The sequence below is a fragment of the Nannospalax galili genome, unplaced genomic scaffold (assembly GCF_000622305.1).
Source record: "Nannospalax galili isolate Female #2095 unplaced genomic scaffold, S.galili_v1.0 scaffold649, whole genome shotgun sequence".
In the NCBI taxonomy this organism is placed as follows: Eukaryota; Metazoa; Chordata; class Mammalia; order Rodentia; family Spalacidae; genus Nannospalax; species Nannospalax galili.
Genome location: NW_008359093.1, coordinates 846,424 through 864,671, shown reverse-complemented (window position 1 = coordinate 864,671; position 18,248 = coordinate 846,424). Strand labels below are relative to the sequence as shown.

Here is an 18,248-nt window from a genome sequence, read left to right as displayed (position 1 = left end):
GTTCCCTCCAGGACATCCCAACCTATTTGATCACTTATCCTCAATATTTTCCCCAATGTTACACTCTTTAATCTGTAAAAAGAAACTTTGGGATTTGCTATTGAATAAAAATGGTAATTATTGCTTCATACTTCTTATTAAACTGGCAAAAAGTAAGCTCAGTATAAAAATTAGACAAATGTATGACTATTCCTAGAAAACATTGTCGTAGAATTACTACTGAAGCCTGGAGTTTCAGCACTGCAAAGCTGAGGATTTGAAGCTCACGTCCATCCTTAGCCGCTTAGCCAATTAAATGCCAGCCTGGGCTGTCTGAGGCCCTGTTTCAAAAACAATTACCTTTTAATTTATTAATTCAGTTGTTTCTTTTTTAATACATGTGTTTATTGAATGTTTGCATTTCATACAATACATCCCCTCCCTTATCTGCACCCTAATAGCCCCCCACACTGGTTTCATGCATTCTGTCATATATGTTAAGGCCTATCAAGTTAAGTTTGTGTCCCCAGATGTCCCTTGGTGTGAGTTCATCCACTGGAGCCTGGTCAGCCTATCCAGCATCTTTCCTTTAAGGAAGATCAATTCTTCCTCACCCAGCATTGATCAATTGCCTTTAGAGTCTTTGCTAAGATTGGGGTTTCTTGCTAACTCCCCCAGCTCTATGCTGGGTTTTTGTCTGATTGAGTTTCCATGGGTCTTGTGCATGCTGACACCATTGCTTTAAGTTCATATGAGCAAGTTCCAAGAAGCCTGGAAAACTCCATTTCTCATGTTCATCCACTAAACTTGGGTCTTACAATCTTTCCACGCCCTTTTCCATAATGACCTCTGAGCATTGGGTGGGTGCGGTTTAATATAGGTGTCTTATTTCTTGGTGTGCTGGCACACACCTGTAATTCTAAAACTCAGGAGGCAAGGTCATCCTAAGCTGCATATTAAGTTCAAGGCTAATTTAGGTGACATGAATCATTGTCTGAAAAAGCAAGAAGAAGAAAGCAAATCAAAAACCAATTTGGCAGTTCTACTGTATGTCCTTGAAAACAAGGATGTCAGCAGAGTTTATAGAATTTTCACCACATTCCGAGGGTAAAACAACTGAAATGTCAGCAGATGGGAAAACAAAATTTAGTATATACGTTGCACTAAGTGAAGTAAGCCAGATAAAAGGTTAAATAAATAATCCCATGTGTATTTGGTACCTAAAATAATGTCATGGAGACAAGAAATAAAACAGTGATTCAGCAGGGGTCAAAGACGTGGGGTTAAGACGTTAGTGTTTAATTTACATAGCTACATTTTTGCATGATGTAACATTTCTAAAGACAGGTGGCGATGAAGGATGCACAATGATAAGAATGTACTTAATGGTACTGAACTGTGAATTAAATTAGCAAAGAGCTAAATTTCATGCTATGTATATTTTGCTATAATAAAAAGACAATTAATAATTACTAAAAAATTGAATGCAGTTGTCAGTAGTTCCTTGGTTAAGGTTGGGACCTGCTGCCCATTTCCCCAGTTCTATGTTGGGTTTTTGTCTGACTGAGTCAGCATGGATCTTGTGCACGCTGTCACCATTACTGTTAGTTCACGTGAGCAAGTTCCCAGAGGCCTGAAATTCTCTGTTTCCTTCTGTTCATGCACTTACCTTGGCTCTTACAATCTTTTGGGTTACTGCTGACTGAGGGAGAGTTGATTTTCTTTAAGGAAATATCTTAAATATTCTTTTAATATCTTAGTATCTCTTTTCTAGATAGACTGACTAGGCTCCAGTGGCTGAACTTGCACTGGGGGACAAGTGAGCACAAAACCTTGATCAGAGAGGCCTTAACACAGATGACAGAATGCATGAAATCCGGTGGGGTGGGCTATGGAGGGCGTGGATGGGACAGGGGGTCTAAATATGATTAAGGGTTATTGTATGAAATGCACAGACTCAAGAAAATATTCATTAAAATAAAAATAAAAAATCAAATGTAGTTGTCTCTTGGAAGGGGCGCATCATCCCCTCTTCCCTACAATATTACAATGTGAAGCTTGTGAAGACTTTTCAAAGCAAGTGCTTTAAATCTATGTAATTTATCAAATCATTGTTAACAATTTTTTATTACAGAATCTTCATGTGGTTTTTGATAACTGGACTTAATGTGCAAGATGTGTTTTATTCTAGATCTTGTATGAAAAAGACTGTAGAAATGATAGAAGTTTGGTCCATTCCTTTAACTTCAATGCTTCGTGATGCTCAGTGCTACTTCAGTATAGATATGAGCACATTTTGTGGGGATACAGACCTTCTGTTCTACAGTCTTCTCCATCCTTCCACTCATTTTCCTTTATACTGCCTTCTACTAGCTTCTGTGTTCCCAGCAACATTAATGTGCATCCAGCTCACCCTCGGGGCCAATAGCATTCACCACTGGTGGTGTAACAGTGGATGTCCCATGTAACTGAAAGCTGTACAAATAAAATTTGCATAATTGGGGCCAGGAGAGATGGCTCAGTGGTTTAAGAGCTTTTGCTGACATCCACATCAGGTTGTCTCGAACATCACCTGTGACTCTAGTCCTCGGGGATTCATTGGACTTTTCTGGATTCCTAGGGCACTTGTATGCTTTGTGGTGCTCATACATATACTCAGAAAGAGAGAGAGAGAAGGAGAGAGAGAGAGAGAGAAGTTTCTTGTCTTTGGAGAGTGGCGGTAGCCAGCCAGCCATCTTTGGTTCAATCAGACCGTAGAAAGTAATACAACTTCTATTTAATTAATCATTTGCTTAAATATGACTTTAGTTCAAATTTGGGGACATACATTAGGCTCTATAGGCCTTATTATATATAATAGAGTCCATTAAATTGGGTGAAGAGCAATAAAGTGAAGTACAGATAGGGGAGAGGATCTGAATACAATAAAAATATATTGTATGAAAAGCACAAAAACTCAATAAGAAAAAAGTCAGCAGGTATAAAAGATAACTATTTAGTAGTAAACTTGTATTTGGTTCTTCCCTATGTCCTGTGACCTGTCTAGCCTCAGGTTCCTAAGCCTGAAGAGAATAGTGAGAAAGACAGTGCGTTTCACATAGACATATAGGGTCAGGTGGATTTCTAAGATGATAATGTTACATTGGAAAATCTTTCTTCAGAAGGCAGTAATTATCAGAGGCTTTTGATTTTCTGCCCTCAATAGAACAGTCTGACATTTTATTGTTTAAAAATTTCAATGTATTGTAGATGTATCACTTAGGGCTGGGCAACTCACAGTCACTTATTCTCTGCATTTGACCAGTTGTGGAATTTTGTAATAGTCCCCATCTGTTGCAAGAAAAAACTTCTTTGATGAGTGGTGAGAGCTACACTGGTCTGTGAATATCAGGATACATATTTAGAACACAGCAAGAAATTACGTTGCTTTAATTTTGTATGTAGTATATATGCTTGCCTGTGTGTATGTATGTGCACTGCATGGGTGCAGGTGCCCACAAAAGCTAGAAGAGAACATCAGATCTCCTGGAACTGGAGTTAGAATCAGTTGTACGCAACCAAGAGAATGCTGGGAACCGAATCCAGGTCCTTTGCAAGAGCAGCAAGTGTTCTTTACCATTGAGCTGTTTCCCCAGCCCTTCTTTACTTAAAAGAAAATCAGTAACTAAATTACACCTCAAAATATTCTTGAATTTTTGCTTAACTAAGTACAGTTAATAAATGAAAAATATGCCTGCTGAAGCAAAGTGCTTTCATTTATCTCTGTTTTGAAGTTTTTCAATCAGTCAGAATTAACTCAGTAGAGAAAATACCAGCCTCTCTGTTTTCTGTCCTCCTCAATTTTTGAACATTTCTATTATACCGTTGATAAGGTGGTTCTACACCAATATGTGAATAAGTCATTAATTATATTCAATGTACAATAATAGTGTTATGTAATTGTAACTTTTGAAAATGTTATAGGAGAATAAATCATCTTAAATAAATGCTGTCAAGTTTAGTTTAGAACTTTATATTTTGAGTCCACATCTGTTAGAAATCACAAATTTGCTCCAATTTTCCAACTTGTGAAAGAAAACAGTCCATATTGATAATCAAGTATTTAAACTCTCGAAATCCCTTTTCTTTTCCTCTGGGGACTTACTGAGAGCATTTTATGGGCAAGGGTTTTTGCTTGTCTTTGTCATTTAAAGGACACACAGACAGACACAGACACAGACATACAGACACACAGAAAAATTTTGATACCTGACATGACTGTTGTCCCCATGAAATAACTGTATCTTTTGTCACCTGCACAAGACCTACCCAAGTTTGAGTCCATCACCATTTCATCATGCATGAGAGGACAGGCTTATGAACTCCCACCTCTCACTGAGAAACTAAGGACAGTTAATGGTTGTTGTTGGAGGGACTGTCTTTCTCTTCAGTGGTATAGATGCTGATAAGTTGCCTATGTTCCAGTAAATAACCCTCCACTCTTGCAAGACACCAAAATTAAACTCAGTTAATCACAAAAAATAAATAAAGACATGAAAGTGCTGGTGAGATTATTGACTAGGTCAAGGCACTTGCCACGAAGCCTTATGATTTGAGTTCAATCCCCAGGATCCACAAAGTGGAGGGAGAGAACTGACTCACGAAACTTGTCTTCTGACCACCACACAGGTGCTGTGACATGTATACATGCATGTATACACACCCAGATACGCCTAGGGAATAAACAAATATTTTCTGGAAAAAGACATGAAAATAGGAGATAGGGGAGGCTTGTTATGAAATGTTTCAGCAGGAGAGTGAGGGGGTAACAGAAGGTATCTGGGGGGGGTTAAAAATGACAAAAATTCTCTATATGTATGAAATTGTCAAAGAATTTTAAAGTGATTTTACAAAAGCATGTGTTTATTGGTCATAGGTTAGGGAGCCTAGAGTCCATTTGCTTTTTGTCCCCTTGTGGTGACCTCTACCTGTCTCAGATCTCATACTCCCAGGTCCTCTCTGTCCACTTCAGAGGGTAGATCCTCACTCATCCCATGACAACTCTAACTGCTGGCACAATCTCAGTGACTGGTAGGCAGGGCAAGACAAATCTCTCATCACAGGCAGGCACCTAGACTAAATGCAATCTTGAAGTAGGCCCCTGTTCTTGGCACCATCTTCTCTTGCTTCTTGGCCCAAGGAGTGCCCATGAACAATAGGATAGGTACAGGACACACAGGTGCTTCCACTGAGCTTTTAGGGACCTTGGAGATATCATTTTCGGAGAGCCGGGAAGACCATTCTGCTGGACTTGATTCTTCCCCTGCAGCTCACCCACACAAAACATGCAAACAATAAAATCAAAGAAGTCTTTATAAAGAGGTGCTTTTAGTAATAACTTTGGAAATGATGATATATTAGGTGTAAATGAGGGAGTAGCTTTAGGTTATCCAACATATATTATTGCAGGAAAGAATAACAAAGTACGTACCTGTGGATAAAAGGTGACTTGGTTTTACTAAGAAAATCATCTTAGGAACATGCTTGAGCAGATTGTTAAAAGCTTTAGATTAAGTTTAACAGAATTTGAACTTCATGAAGCAGACAGCGCCTTGAGCTAGTGGAGCCTCAGTGGGCTCTACATAGGAGTGTGAGCACAGAGCTTCTATAGACCTCAGACAGAGGCAAAGAAATGATGATTTGCTATTGTAGCTCAACCTTATTTGGGCATCATTTGATGAATTCGCTGCCTATGGCTGACTGAAATCTAACTGCTAATGATCTGCTGAAACTCAACCATTTGTTGTACTTATAAGTCAGGGCTTGGTTTTTTAATGTTATGTAATAGCACATGAAGTAGAAAGACAATCTCAGGCCAAGCCCCACCTGCTCATTTAGTTTAGCAATATAGATACACACACACACACACACACACACACACACGTGTGTGCACATGCACATGGCAGGAGATAGGAGAACTATTCATGTACAGCCATATTTCTAAAAGGATACAATATTACAATATCACAAAAGTTATTTAGAAATTGAAAAAAATCTGAGACTTAACACTCTATTTTATAATTTAGATAATGTGGTACGATAGTACCTTTTAAATAAATAATAGAAGACATTTCATAATATATTCTTCATGGTACTAAGAATTGAATCTAGGGGTTTTTACAGGCTAGGTAAGTACTCTACGACGGAGCTAAACACCAGCCCTACAAATAACTTTTATTAGGAAAATACATATATACTGACTTACCCTTTTCTTGGAAAATTTATACAGAGTTCCTGTTACTTTCAAGAAATTCAGGTATATGGTTCTGTAGGACTCAAGTCAGAAAAAATGGAAAATCTTTGGATATTTATCAGAATCACCTGGAAATATGCTAAAATAGATTCTAGGACTTGATTAATAGAGTTCCTGGTTTATTAGATCTGGGTTTAGAATGGAAAATGTGCATTTTCCTGAGTCTTCAGGTGACAATGATGTTGAATGTCCAGGGATCAAACTAGGAGAGCACTGTTGTAGGAAAGGTGAAGACACTTGGTTTGAAGTGCCAGCTCAACAAGGCTCCAACGGTTCATATACCACTGCAATAAAAAATGAACTTTTTAGCTGGGTGTGGTGGTGCATGCCTTTAATCCCAGCACTCAGGAGGCAGAGGCAGGAGGATCTCTGTGAGTTCAAGGCCAGCCTGGTCTACATCGTGAGTTCCAGGACAGCTGGGGCTACAGGGAAACCCTGTCTCAAAAAGACCAAAAAAAATGAACTTTTAGATAAAAGTCTTCAGTATCTTCTTTATAATCATTTAAAATAAAGTCAACTGAATGAAAAAAAAATAGGCTCGAAGGAGAAAAGTGAATGTTCTTATGCCCTCATGCCCTGCAGGTCTTTGTAGTTAGGAAAGCAGATGAAGATCACAGGCCTGAGTCCTACATCCTCCCCTGATGAGTAGTTCTGTGAAGTCTCCCTGAACAAGGCCTCCTGTTTTTATTTTTCTACCTGGCACTTATTCCAAAAATGCCCAAATGGCTCATGCCTCATTTCCTCCAAATTTATGCTCACCGGGCCTCTTATCAAGTACTACCTCTTCCACGCATCCTGTACCGATATAGTATTTCTCTTGTTCATTGTTCATACTGATGTAAAGTCCTGAATGAAACTGAGTATATCAAGGACTGGAGAGAGGTGATTTATCAGTAGTTAAGAGCACTTGCTCTTCCAGAGGACCTGAGTTTGGTTCCCAGCACCCATGACAGGCAGCTCACAACTATCTGTAACTCCAACTCCAGAGGATCAACACCCTCTTCTGGTCTCCATATGCACATACCCACTTGTGGCATACACTCACAAACATATGATTGAAAATAATATTTTATTGAACATATCATATATCAATTAAAAGACATTAAATAGATAAAAACGTTGCTCAAAGAACTGGACGAAATAACCAACTATAAAGGCAAAAGAGATGTTTTCTGTGGGAGTCGCATAGATCTACCTTTGTATTACTGCTTGATGGTTGCCCCAAGCTGCTTCTTTATCTCCCTGATAAGCTATTATGTTATCGTCTGGAGTAATTTTTCTCTTGTTCTTGGAAGAAAACACACAAACTGGCAAAGGGCTTCATATGCTTCAGGGCTCATTAATTTTAATTGCATCATGATAATATTTTTTTTGTTCACCATCAATGCACACGTTGTCTGAACAGCTTTAGAAAACAGAATTGTGTCTGGATATGCAGCCTTGGGGTCCATCAGAAGTAAGATATTTAGCCTCTGGGGGAGCATGTTGATCTTTCTTCATGAAGCCTGAGACAATATATGGAAACATTTGAATGACTACTCTTCATATATCTAGTCAATACTCCAACCATTTCAGAACTGAAGAATCCCTTCTTCTACATTTGGACATGCTTAAGTATTTCCCAGAGCACCATAGCTGAGAAATCTAGATCTACAAAAAACTACATTACTAGACAGCTGTTCATTTACTCATATGAACTCACAGCAGTGGTGACAGCATGCACAAGTTCTATGCAAACTCAAACCAGACAAAGCCCCAGCATAAACATGGGGTAAATGGGTAAGAAATCTTAACCCAACTTAGGGAACTTTTGGAAGCTGATGGCAGTTGGGAGAGGTAAAGATGTTATAGATGGGAGTTCACACAAAATCACCAGCACCACTTTAAGAAAAGTAGCAAGGTAAATGTTTATTTTGACTGGCTGGGCTTTCTATCTCGGGAGTAGATGCAGCAGTGATCATTGTCGGGTCAGAGTTCTTATAAGATTATAGAAATATTATTCAAACAGGACACTTGTGAACCAATCAGGTTTGTACAACATAGCAGAACTTTGAGTCTATTAATCAACAACCAATCATGATACAGACAAGTGATACAGTCATATAACTTGGCAATCAACTTTGTAATTTTAAAATTAGTCAACTCCCTAGCCATAACAAGTATAGTAAGGGAGCTAAAATCAGCAGTTACCAGTGGTCATACAATAACAGGGTGGTCTTTTACTTTGTGTCAGGGTGACCTAAGATAGCAAGCAGGTTACAGAAGCAAAAAAAAAAAAAGCAGCCAGATGTAGAATGTCTGAGATTAGCAAGTTCCTTGTGGTTGAACTATTTCTTAGAACTCAAGGCTGTTTTCTCCTTTTAAATATTTCCTATAAGTGGGAAAGAGGTTACTGTTAAAATAGCTATTCTGAGAAAGATGGAATAACTTAGGGTAAGTTGCTAACATAGTTCAAAGACAATCATGCAGGGTTGTGACTTTTTCTTTAAATTTTTTTCTTTATTATTTTTATTTTATGTGTATGTATGTACTGCCTGCATGTATGGAAGTGCACCCGTGACGTACAATGCCCGCGGAGGACAGAAGAGGGCGTCGGATCCCCTAGAACTGAGTTACTGACAGTTGTTAGCTGCCCTGTGGGTGCTGGGATCTGAACCCGGGTTTTCTACAAGAACATTTAGTGTTCTTAACCACTGAGCCATCTCTCCAGACCCAGAGTTGTGACTCTTGGTGGGCCCAGTGACTGGATCTACACTGAAAAACATTGGAGGACACGGATCATACTGTATAGGCCATGTTAAGCATGTAAGAGCATTCATTGAATTGGGCAACTCCCAACCCCCCAAATAAAACTACATTACCCAAAATGCTGTGCGTTCAACCGGCACTAGAAAGGCGGGGCTTCTGGCGCCTTATTGGCGGCCATTTTGACGTGTTTCCTCTATTTTCTACCTCGCGAGAGGCTCTGAGATGCCGGGTGACCTGAGTGAGAGACAGAGCAACGTTTTTTTTTCCTTACAAAGGTGGAGCTGAGGCTGAGCGGCATCTCGCACGTGACCCACATGGCGACCGCCGCGTCCGTGTTTCCACTGCACCCGCAGAGTCAGATGGCGGAGGCAGCGCTGGGGAACCCGGCTCAGGTGAGTGCTGCGTCCCCCGAGCCTCACCGCGGTCCTGGAGCCCAGGGAGCGGCCTGCTCTGGGCTCTGCCATCTAGGGCCCGGATCCAGGAACGTGGCCGTGCTCGTGGGTCTGTGTGCCACGATGTGGAAGAATGTGATAAGCAAAAGGGCTATCCAGTGCAAAGGCTTTGAGGTGGAGCTAACCTGGGAAGATTCGGAGTTTTCGGCCTTATTCTATAGGAAACAGAATATGAAATAAGAATCATGAGAATTTTGCCTTCATGTAGAAGAGTTTGGAATATGGGAGTTTTAGAAGTTCCTCAAAGACTGTTGAAAGGAAGAACAGAGTGGATAGGATGATGAGGACACTGAAACATTGTTTGTAGTATATTTTTCAGTGGCCGGGGGCTTTAAGAACAGCATTGAGCCAGGGTAGTAAGAATGCTGTCCAAGGTCGGCTGATTTCATAGCCGGTCAAGAATATAGGGAGACACAACCCGCTTCAGCCTCATCATCCCGCATTCGCCTAGTTCTCCTATTTCCTTGGTTCTCATGGCTGTAGAGGGACCTGTGGAACCACAGAATGAAGTAGAGAGTCGTTCAGTTTCCCTGGCTCCAGTTTCCACCCACGCGTTCTCCTGATTATTAGTGCTCTGGGACCCAAAGCACCAAATCTGTGCAAAGTGGGGAACAGACTGGGTAGTGGAGGAAGAAGGAAGGAAAGTGCCGTTCCTGTAGTTCCTGTTCCTGTAGTTTTTGTGTGTGTGTGTTGTGGTTTTAGTGCCTCAGAGAAACTCCCAGATCCTAAGTCTGTGCCACAGATTATTTGGGGGGGGGGGGGCTTTCTGGAAACCAGTGTAAACATCTGTGGAATGTTATGCCCAGAACTGTCACCTGGATATGCAAATATGTAGTCATAAACTAAGTTGGAAATTAGGGAAACAGCAGAGCTGTTTTCTTTTAGGTGAGAACAAGCTACAGTGCAAATTAATGGGGATAGCAGTGTGCAATGGCTGCCTGAGAAGCTGGGTGTCATTTCTGGAGGTGATAGGAAGTTTGGGTGAGAAGAGAGAGATGACTTTACTAAGTAGTAAAAAGACTCCATCTGTGCAAAGTGGGGAATAGACTGTGTGGTGGAAGAAGAAGGAAGGAAAATCAGGGTAAAGGCTACTGTCATAGACCTGAAAAGGATTAATGGACCCGAGTCATGACTCAGAAGGTGTCATTACACTCTGAATGTGACCTTTTAAAAAGGGCAACAAAATTTTCTAATGAGAAGAAATTGAAACAGGATTAAGGGATGAGGAAGTAGTTTTCATAGGAATACAAGTTTCATCAATGGAAAAGGAGATGTTAGTATTAAGAGTAATATTCACTGGGATCATCAGAAGCTTGAATTAGTCATGTTAAGAGATTGAGATGTTTCAGAGACCAGTAAGTGGCAGAAGTCAAAAATGAGGGAATTAAAAATAATATTTTGAACATTAAAAATGATCAAAATCAATCAGTTTTTAAAATTTGCTTAGTGGTTGAGAACAGAGAGATCCAAAGTGTAGTGTCCATTGTGTGGGCCAAGGTGAGTGAGCTGTGTATCATATTTAGGATAGACACTCTTCAAGTTGTCACGGGTATTACTAAGGATATAAACTCAGCAGTAGAGTACTTGCCTAGCATGAGCCAACTTAAATGTCATTTGAAGGAGTCCTTCCAGTGATTGGATCTAAGGACTGGGCCTGTTGATTGAATAACTGTATGATAGTATTGGACTTTATAAGCAGGTAGAAAAGGTAAGTATTCATGAACATAGATAGTTTGGCAAATGCATTGGCTTTCATAGAAGGTTGGGAGATTGATGGAGATGTATAGGTCTATTTGAAGGATTGTGGTACTCAGGCTGGACTTGGTGACATTTTCTCACTGAGATTTTATGATGTCTTTGGGGCCTGGGACATTTCATTCAGTCTGTACAATAAGGCCATCTGTGATAGTCACTTGGCCTGAGTGAGTGAACAATGGGTCTGCCTTTGCTTTTTAAATGGGTAGAGGAAGGTTGACCAGCAAGTGTGGAACAGAAATAGAACAGGCTCATGGGAATCTGAGGTGAACACATCATCTCTGTGGTTAAGTCTGTGGCAAAAATGGAGCCAGGGGCTCTCATAGGATTTGGGTCTGCTGCTACTAGTGGGAGCCCTAAGAAATCTAGGCTAGGATTAGTTTCTGTTTGAATTTGTCAAGCATACTCTGGGTGTTTTATGCTAAGGTACAATACAAGGCTTAAAATTCAGGCCCAAGGGGCTGAAGAGATGGCTCAGCGGTTAAGAACACTGGTTGTTCTTGCAGAAGACCCAGGTTTGAATCCCAGCACCCACATGGCAGCTAACAACTATCTGTAACTCCAGTCCTAGGGGATCCAACAGCCTCTTCTGACCTCCACGGACATTGCATGACACGGGTGTACTTACCTACAGGCATACACATGAAATTAAATAAATAAATAAATAAATAAATAAATAAATAAATAAATAAAAAATTCAGGCCCAATATTTTTGATGTTTTGATGGGCTAGTGAAATTGGAATGATATCAAATGCTATAAATGCAAATTCTTCTTTCCTGCATTTCTTTTGACAACATCTCCCAGTAGAAAGCCGTATTTATCAAGGGTGCCAGGAGTAGTTTCTGCTTATTCTTCTGTAGGGGATTTTAGCTTCCCGCCAAGCCATGGAGTTATCCAAACTGGATTACTTCATCCTTTTGATCTTATAAACCTTGTATCCCACAACCCTGGTGGTTCAGATTTTTTGTTTTGTTTTGTTTTGTTCCCCTGAGCTGTGCACCAGTCCAGTCCTCCCAGGTTCTGTATGCATGTGATTAGTGAGCTGCTATTTAACCTTTTCAGTGTCAGACATTATGTCTTTGTCCATATCCATAAGGCTAAGATGGAATTCCTATTCTCACCCATGAAATAAATAGGAGACGATTAAAGCAATAACATGTTTTTGAAATCCAGACGTCCTTGGTGCATTGCAGTAATATGGCCATAGTCATGTGGAGTGAGGATCTGAAACCTGTGTAATCTAAGAAAATGGTGTGCTATAAGGAAGGGAGTGACCCTTACAGCCCTTGGGGCTGTTATCCAGACCCAAATGACCTTATTATGTATTTGAGGGATTTGCTTGAGGGAGGGTGATACCTCCTTCTATGCCAGGGCTTTAGTTTAGTTTTCTGTATTCTCATTTGCCTTTTACTGCTGTTGCACATTGGACTTTTGAGAAGGTAATGGCACTGGAGCTGATGTCTTTTCATCTTTGATGGACATGAGGTAACTGCATAGGGGAATAGATTTTTTTAAGGACTGTTTGCAGCTTACTTTGTCTCCATCATAACAGGGCAGTGTGACCTTTGAAGATGTGGCTGTACACTTCTCCTCAGAGGAATGGTGTCTTCTTGAAGAGGCTGAGCAATGCCTGTACCGTGTTGTGATGCTGGAGAACTTGGAACTTATAACCTCCCTAGGTAAGGCCCATAAACCTGTGTATTCTGAGCTATTTTGTACCTTTCCCCCATTTCCTAGGGAAGTCTCACAGAAGGATCTGTTCTTACCACAGAACTATATGCTGTGCTTCCCCTTAGTTCCTGTGCACTTACTATGATTGGTAGGACTGTTGTGTACATATCTTTTCCAACATAAACTCCTATTTATCCTTAGCCTTGCAGGAAACGTTTTACTTTCAAGAGTCATATAGTCACCCTGATGGATCCCTCCTTGCTTACCCTTGCTATGACTGAGTGACTTCTAGCTTTTACGCCCATCTGTTCCCTAAGTTTTACTTCCTTTTTCTGACTGGCAGACATATGAAAATGCTGCAGGAAGGAAATAGAACCTGGGGCTTTATGAGTGTAGCGAATGTGGGAAATCCTTTAGTGAGACCTCTATACTCTTTTAGCATCAGCGTATTCACACTGCAGAAAGGCCTTGAGTGCAGTGCACGTGGGAAATTCTTTATAGCAATCATGGATCACTGTCATTGGCACTGTCAAACACACAGGCCTGCGCTCTTGCAAAAAGTCCCTCTGAAGTTCCTTTGCAATGTTTGTGGTTTTTGGTTCTCTGAGATGTCATGTATGTGCTGAGTTTTTTCTGGGTCAGTGCTGTGTGCTCTTCTGTCATTGTAGCACCCCGCTTCCTCTTAGAGCTTTTATCATCTAGGTGTCATATACATAACTTATTTGTCTTAGGAGTGAAGCAGGTAGCCATCAGTGGTTCATGGGATGATTATAAATCCAGTAGCAGCAAGGTTGGCTGAAGTAGCCTGTTGCTGCCTAAGAGAACGACTTCTGGACTGGATTTTAATCATAGTAGATAACTTATGCTGTTTTGGTGCAATTGACCACAGGTCATTTCCGCTTCTCCTGTTACTGTTCTTGACACTTTTCCAGTTTGTTAACTCTTCTGTTTATCACTTCTACTTTTACATCCAGCCTAGAGGTAATCCCCACATCGCCGGATACCACATCTCTCCAGCTTTTCTCAGTGCTCCATTTGAAGTGCTCTCTAATGCTTACACAGTCTTGAAGGCCAACTGCTCTGTTGAAATCCTTTTTTCTTGGGTTGGACACACTGTTCCACACACAACTCTTGTCACCAACAGATAAGTTTCTCTTGAAATGTCTGCCTGTTATAGAGGATTGAGGTTTAAACCCTCTCATCACTTATGTGTCCCTTCATGTGCTCCCCCTATTCTGTCTTTCTAGACTACTGTTTCTAAGTAGGCCATGTAACCTGACTCTAACTCCATCCTACAAACAATATCATGGATTTGTTCCTGTGTTTACTAGAGAGTCGGCTCCTCCCCATCGAAGTCAATATGCACTAAACTATTGTTTCTTGCTTTTAGATTGTTGGCATGGCATGGAGAATGAGGAGGCACAGGCTGAGCAGACTCTTTCATTACAAGAAGCGTCCCAAGTTGATATTTCCGAAGACAGTCTGTCTCCCCAAAAGGCTCACACTTGTGTGATGTGTAGCTTGGTGTTGAGAGACATTTTTCATCTCACACATTACCAACAGGGAACAAATCTTGGTCAGAAATTGTATAGGTGTAGGGCATGTGGTAAACAGTTGTACTATGAGCAACTAAAGCAGCTCTTTGGAGAGAAATGCTTCAGCAGCAATGTGGACAGAGCCTTGTTTGTGAACAGCAGTGAATCCCATTTGACAGTGGAGCTCTCTTCCTGTAAGGAAGTTAGAAAGGACTTCCTGGCCAACTCAGAGTTTCTCTATCAAGGGGCCACTTTCACTGAGGAAAACTCAGACAGCAAAAGTAATCATGAGGCCATCTATCACTATGGAGAAATTCATCAAAATTTTGGAGAATTCACAGAAGCATTTGATAACAAACACATACTTATTCAGCAGCAGAAAACCAACTCTAAACAACGTTATGTATGCGATCAATGTGGAAAATCTTTTAACCAAAGCTATAGTCTCATTTATCATTGGAGACTTCACACTGGTGAAAAGCCTTATAAGTGTGAGGTATGTGGGAAATCCTTTATTCAAAGTTCTAACCTCATTCAGCACCAGAGTGTTCACACTGGAATTCGACCTCATGAGTGTCAGAGATGTGGGAAATTATTTAGTATCAAGTCCAACCTCATTAAACATTGGAGAGTTCACACTGGAGAGAGGCCCTATGAGTGCCGCAAATGTGGGAAAACTTTTAGAGGAAGCTCTGCCCTCCTTCAGCACCAGAGTGTTCACACTGGAGAGAGGCCTTATGAGTGCAGCGAATGTGGGAAATTCTTTACTTATTATTCAAGTCTTATAAAGCACCAGAAAGTTCATAGTGGATATAGGCTCTATGTGTGTAGTGAATGTGGGAAATCCTTTACTCAGAACTCCAGTCTCCGTAAACATGAGAGAATTCACACTGGGGAAAAGCCTTATGAGTGCACTGAATGTGGAAGATGCTTCACCCATAGCTCTAGTCTTACTAATCACCGCAAAATCCATAGTCGATAAGGCCACATGAAGGCCAAAGCTCCCACCTCATTACACACTGGAAAATTAGCCTTAAAAAAGTCCTTATGAACCCCATGTTGGCAAAGCTTTTTTTAGTCTTTGATTTCTTATTCCTTTCCTCCCACTTAAACTTCATTGTATATATGTTTTTATGTAACCTGCTTTACATTATTTCTGGAAAAATGTTAAAATTGCCTCTCTTTGGAATAGTAAAAAATATATTGATGTATAAAATGAAATTAAAAGGATGTCTCACATACACACAAAAAGTCCTTATGAAAACAGTGAATGTGAGAGTTCATCTGAAGGCTGTATTTCAGTGCACAACACATTTAATAAGGAAAAAATACCATTGATATGTAGGGGTTTGCTATGACAGCCCTGGAAGGATCATCATAGTTCTTTCTGCCTGAATAAAACCTTATAAATCAAACCATAAATTATGTGTTTGTGAGAACTGTATTGTATTTTAATCTATTGGCACTTGGCAGATTTTTTGAGACAGGGTCTCCCTGTAACCCCAGCTGTCCTGGAACTCACTATGTAGACCAGGCTGGCCTCGAACTGAGAGACCCACCTGCCTCTGCCTCCCGAGTGCTGGGATTAAGGGTGTGCACCGTCATGCCTAGTTACTTGGCAGATTATGTCACTACTAGTTATATAGCAGAAGCCATTTCACGTGTACCCTGCAGCGGGAGCCTATGACATTCATTTGGGTAAGTAAATCTCAGTGTTCTCTTACTCATGGGAGAAATTTGTAAGGAGCTTGAGCATTCATTTTTAAATTATTTCTTTTTAATCTGTTAGGGCCTAGAGTATGCTGCTGGTGACTTAAAAAGATGCTCTTCTTTTCAAGGATATTCTTCATTTCAGATGACTCGATAAAATTTCCCCACCTCAAAATCATCAACTGGGAACTACCTTGACTCCCATTGGGCTGATCTATATAATAACACACATTTGTAATTAAACCACCACTTTCTTTGGGAAGTCTATTTACTGTTTGGGATGCTTTGAAGAAAATTAGATTCTTCCAACATGAAGAAGTGAACAAGTTTTGTTGGAATCCCAAACCCTGTCTCAAAGAGAAAGAGGTGGTGGCAGAATATAGCTCTGATTTGGGTCTAGTTGCTTTGCTGCCTGAGGTCTTCAAGGAAAATCTGCAGGGTGTTTTCTTCCTTTGTATCTATGATGCCATGACAATGTAGGGTCAGAGATGGTCTGGGAAGAGGGGAAGGAGAGAAAGGCAGTTGGGACAGTTGGTTGTTTCTGAGATCATGAAATGATTGTATTAATCAGGGGTTACTGTTTCATGGTTAATTCTGGCTAGGGAATCCTAGTCCCTAGGTCTGTATGCTGTAATGTCCTGAATTCCAAAGGGCATCACAGTTTATAAGATTGAAATAGGGGTTGCAGGTTTTACAAAAATACTGAATTGATGGAGACTGGATGAGTCCACCACAAGTGGTTGGAAGAGCCTGTTGTACATGGGGCTCCTGTGTCTTAGTTGCTCTGTGTGTGAAGGATGAATACTAAAATTCTCAGGACCAGAATGCTCTGTTGTGTAGCTGAGATCATTGTCAGAGAAGGTAGTCTAAAGGTTTATTTCTATAGCCTCCGAGTTTTCATCTCAAGGCTACTGACTGTGCTATACAACAAGATTAGAGAGAAGAGGGAATCTTAGTTCACTGATGTGACCTCTGCACAGCTAGCATTCATTCTTGCTGAGTCAAGTGAAGATAGTCTTCGTGTGTCTGTGTAGTCTTCATGTGAGGGAGGGACACACAGAAGGTGGTGGATTGTCAGACCTGACTTCCAAACCTTGGAAATCTAGGTTTTTGTTTTGAACCATGGTTTCAAGCCTTTTAGTAAAGCATCAGTAATATGCAATAAGCGGCACATACTTTAGCCAATAAGTTGACTCATATAAACCTATAAAAACTATTCTTGCAATCATAATAATAAACCTATCTATCACCCACACATGTACTTTGTACCTTAATATTTCTCTTTCTGTCCTCCAGACAACCAGTATTTCCAGATTGGTTGATTTGAATTTTATAGTATTTTATGTGATTGAAATCATGAAGTGTTTTCTTTGGCGGGGGGGGGGGGGGGGCCGGGGGGTTTTCAAAAGTGTATTGTGATATTCATTAATTGTACTTTTATATGTAGTTCTTCTAGAAAGTATGGTCTGCCATTTTTTAGTTTCCATCTGATCGTGAATATTTTGAGTGTATAGTTTTAGGTTATTGAAAATAAAACCATTAGAGACTTTAAGTACAATTCTTAGCATAGATGTGTTTACTTTCTCTTAGTACCCCATAGTACCATCCCTGACTCACAGGGTAGGATTATATCTAACTTTTTATACATCTTATAAGGTGATATACTGTGATCACCCCACCAATGCTGCCTCATATCTCCATTCCACTCCTGTTGATCCCATTCTTCCCACCTAGACCTCCTCCTGCTTACCCCCCCGACTCTCGTGTGTGTGTGTATGTGTGCACATGTATGTGTGCACACGTGCGTGTGTGTGTGTGTACAGGTAGTCACAACTACGTGTTCATTATTGCAACAGCCATATTATTTCTAAAACACAGCATTTTCTAACACTCCTCCCATGTCTCCAGCTCTTATAGTCTTTCCACCCCATCTTCCACAGTGTCCTCTGGGCCTTCAGTGGTTGCGCACACAACAGTGCCTTACTCTAATCACTTTAATGAATTGTTAATCTTTTGATCCTTACCCACTGCTAAAAGAGGCTTCTTTGACAAGGCTTCGAGCTGCACCGTTGTATGGGTATAAACATAAGTATTTAAAAGGCAG

At 40.5% G+C, this 18,248-nt stretch overlaps 1 protein-coding gene across 1 annotated transcript; it reads left to right on the top strand.

The window, feature by feature from the left end:
* The first annotated feature begins 9,203 nt into the window (after nucleotides 1-9,203).
* Nucleotides 9,204-15,856, top strand: LOC103725459 (zinc finger protein 256). Its single transcript, XM_008822763.3, has 3 exons — nucleotides 9,204-9,411; nucleotides 12,781-12,907; nucleotides 14,290-15,856. Exons 1-3 carry the CDS (start codon nucleotides 9,334-9,336, stop codon nucleotides 15,414-15,416), a joined length of 1,332 nt encoding a protein of 443 aa, XP_008820985.1. The 5' UTR covers nucleotides 9,204-9,333; the 3' UTR covers nucleotides 15,417-15,856.
* Nucleotides 15,857-18,248: the final 2,392 nt, after the last annotated feature.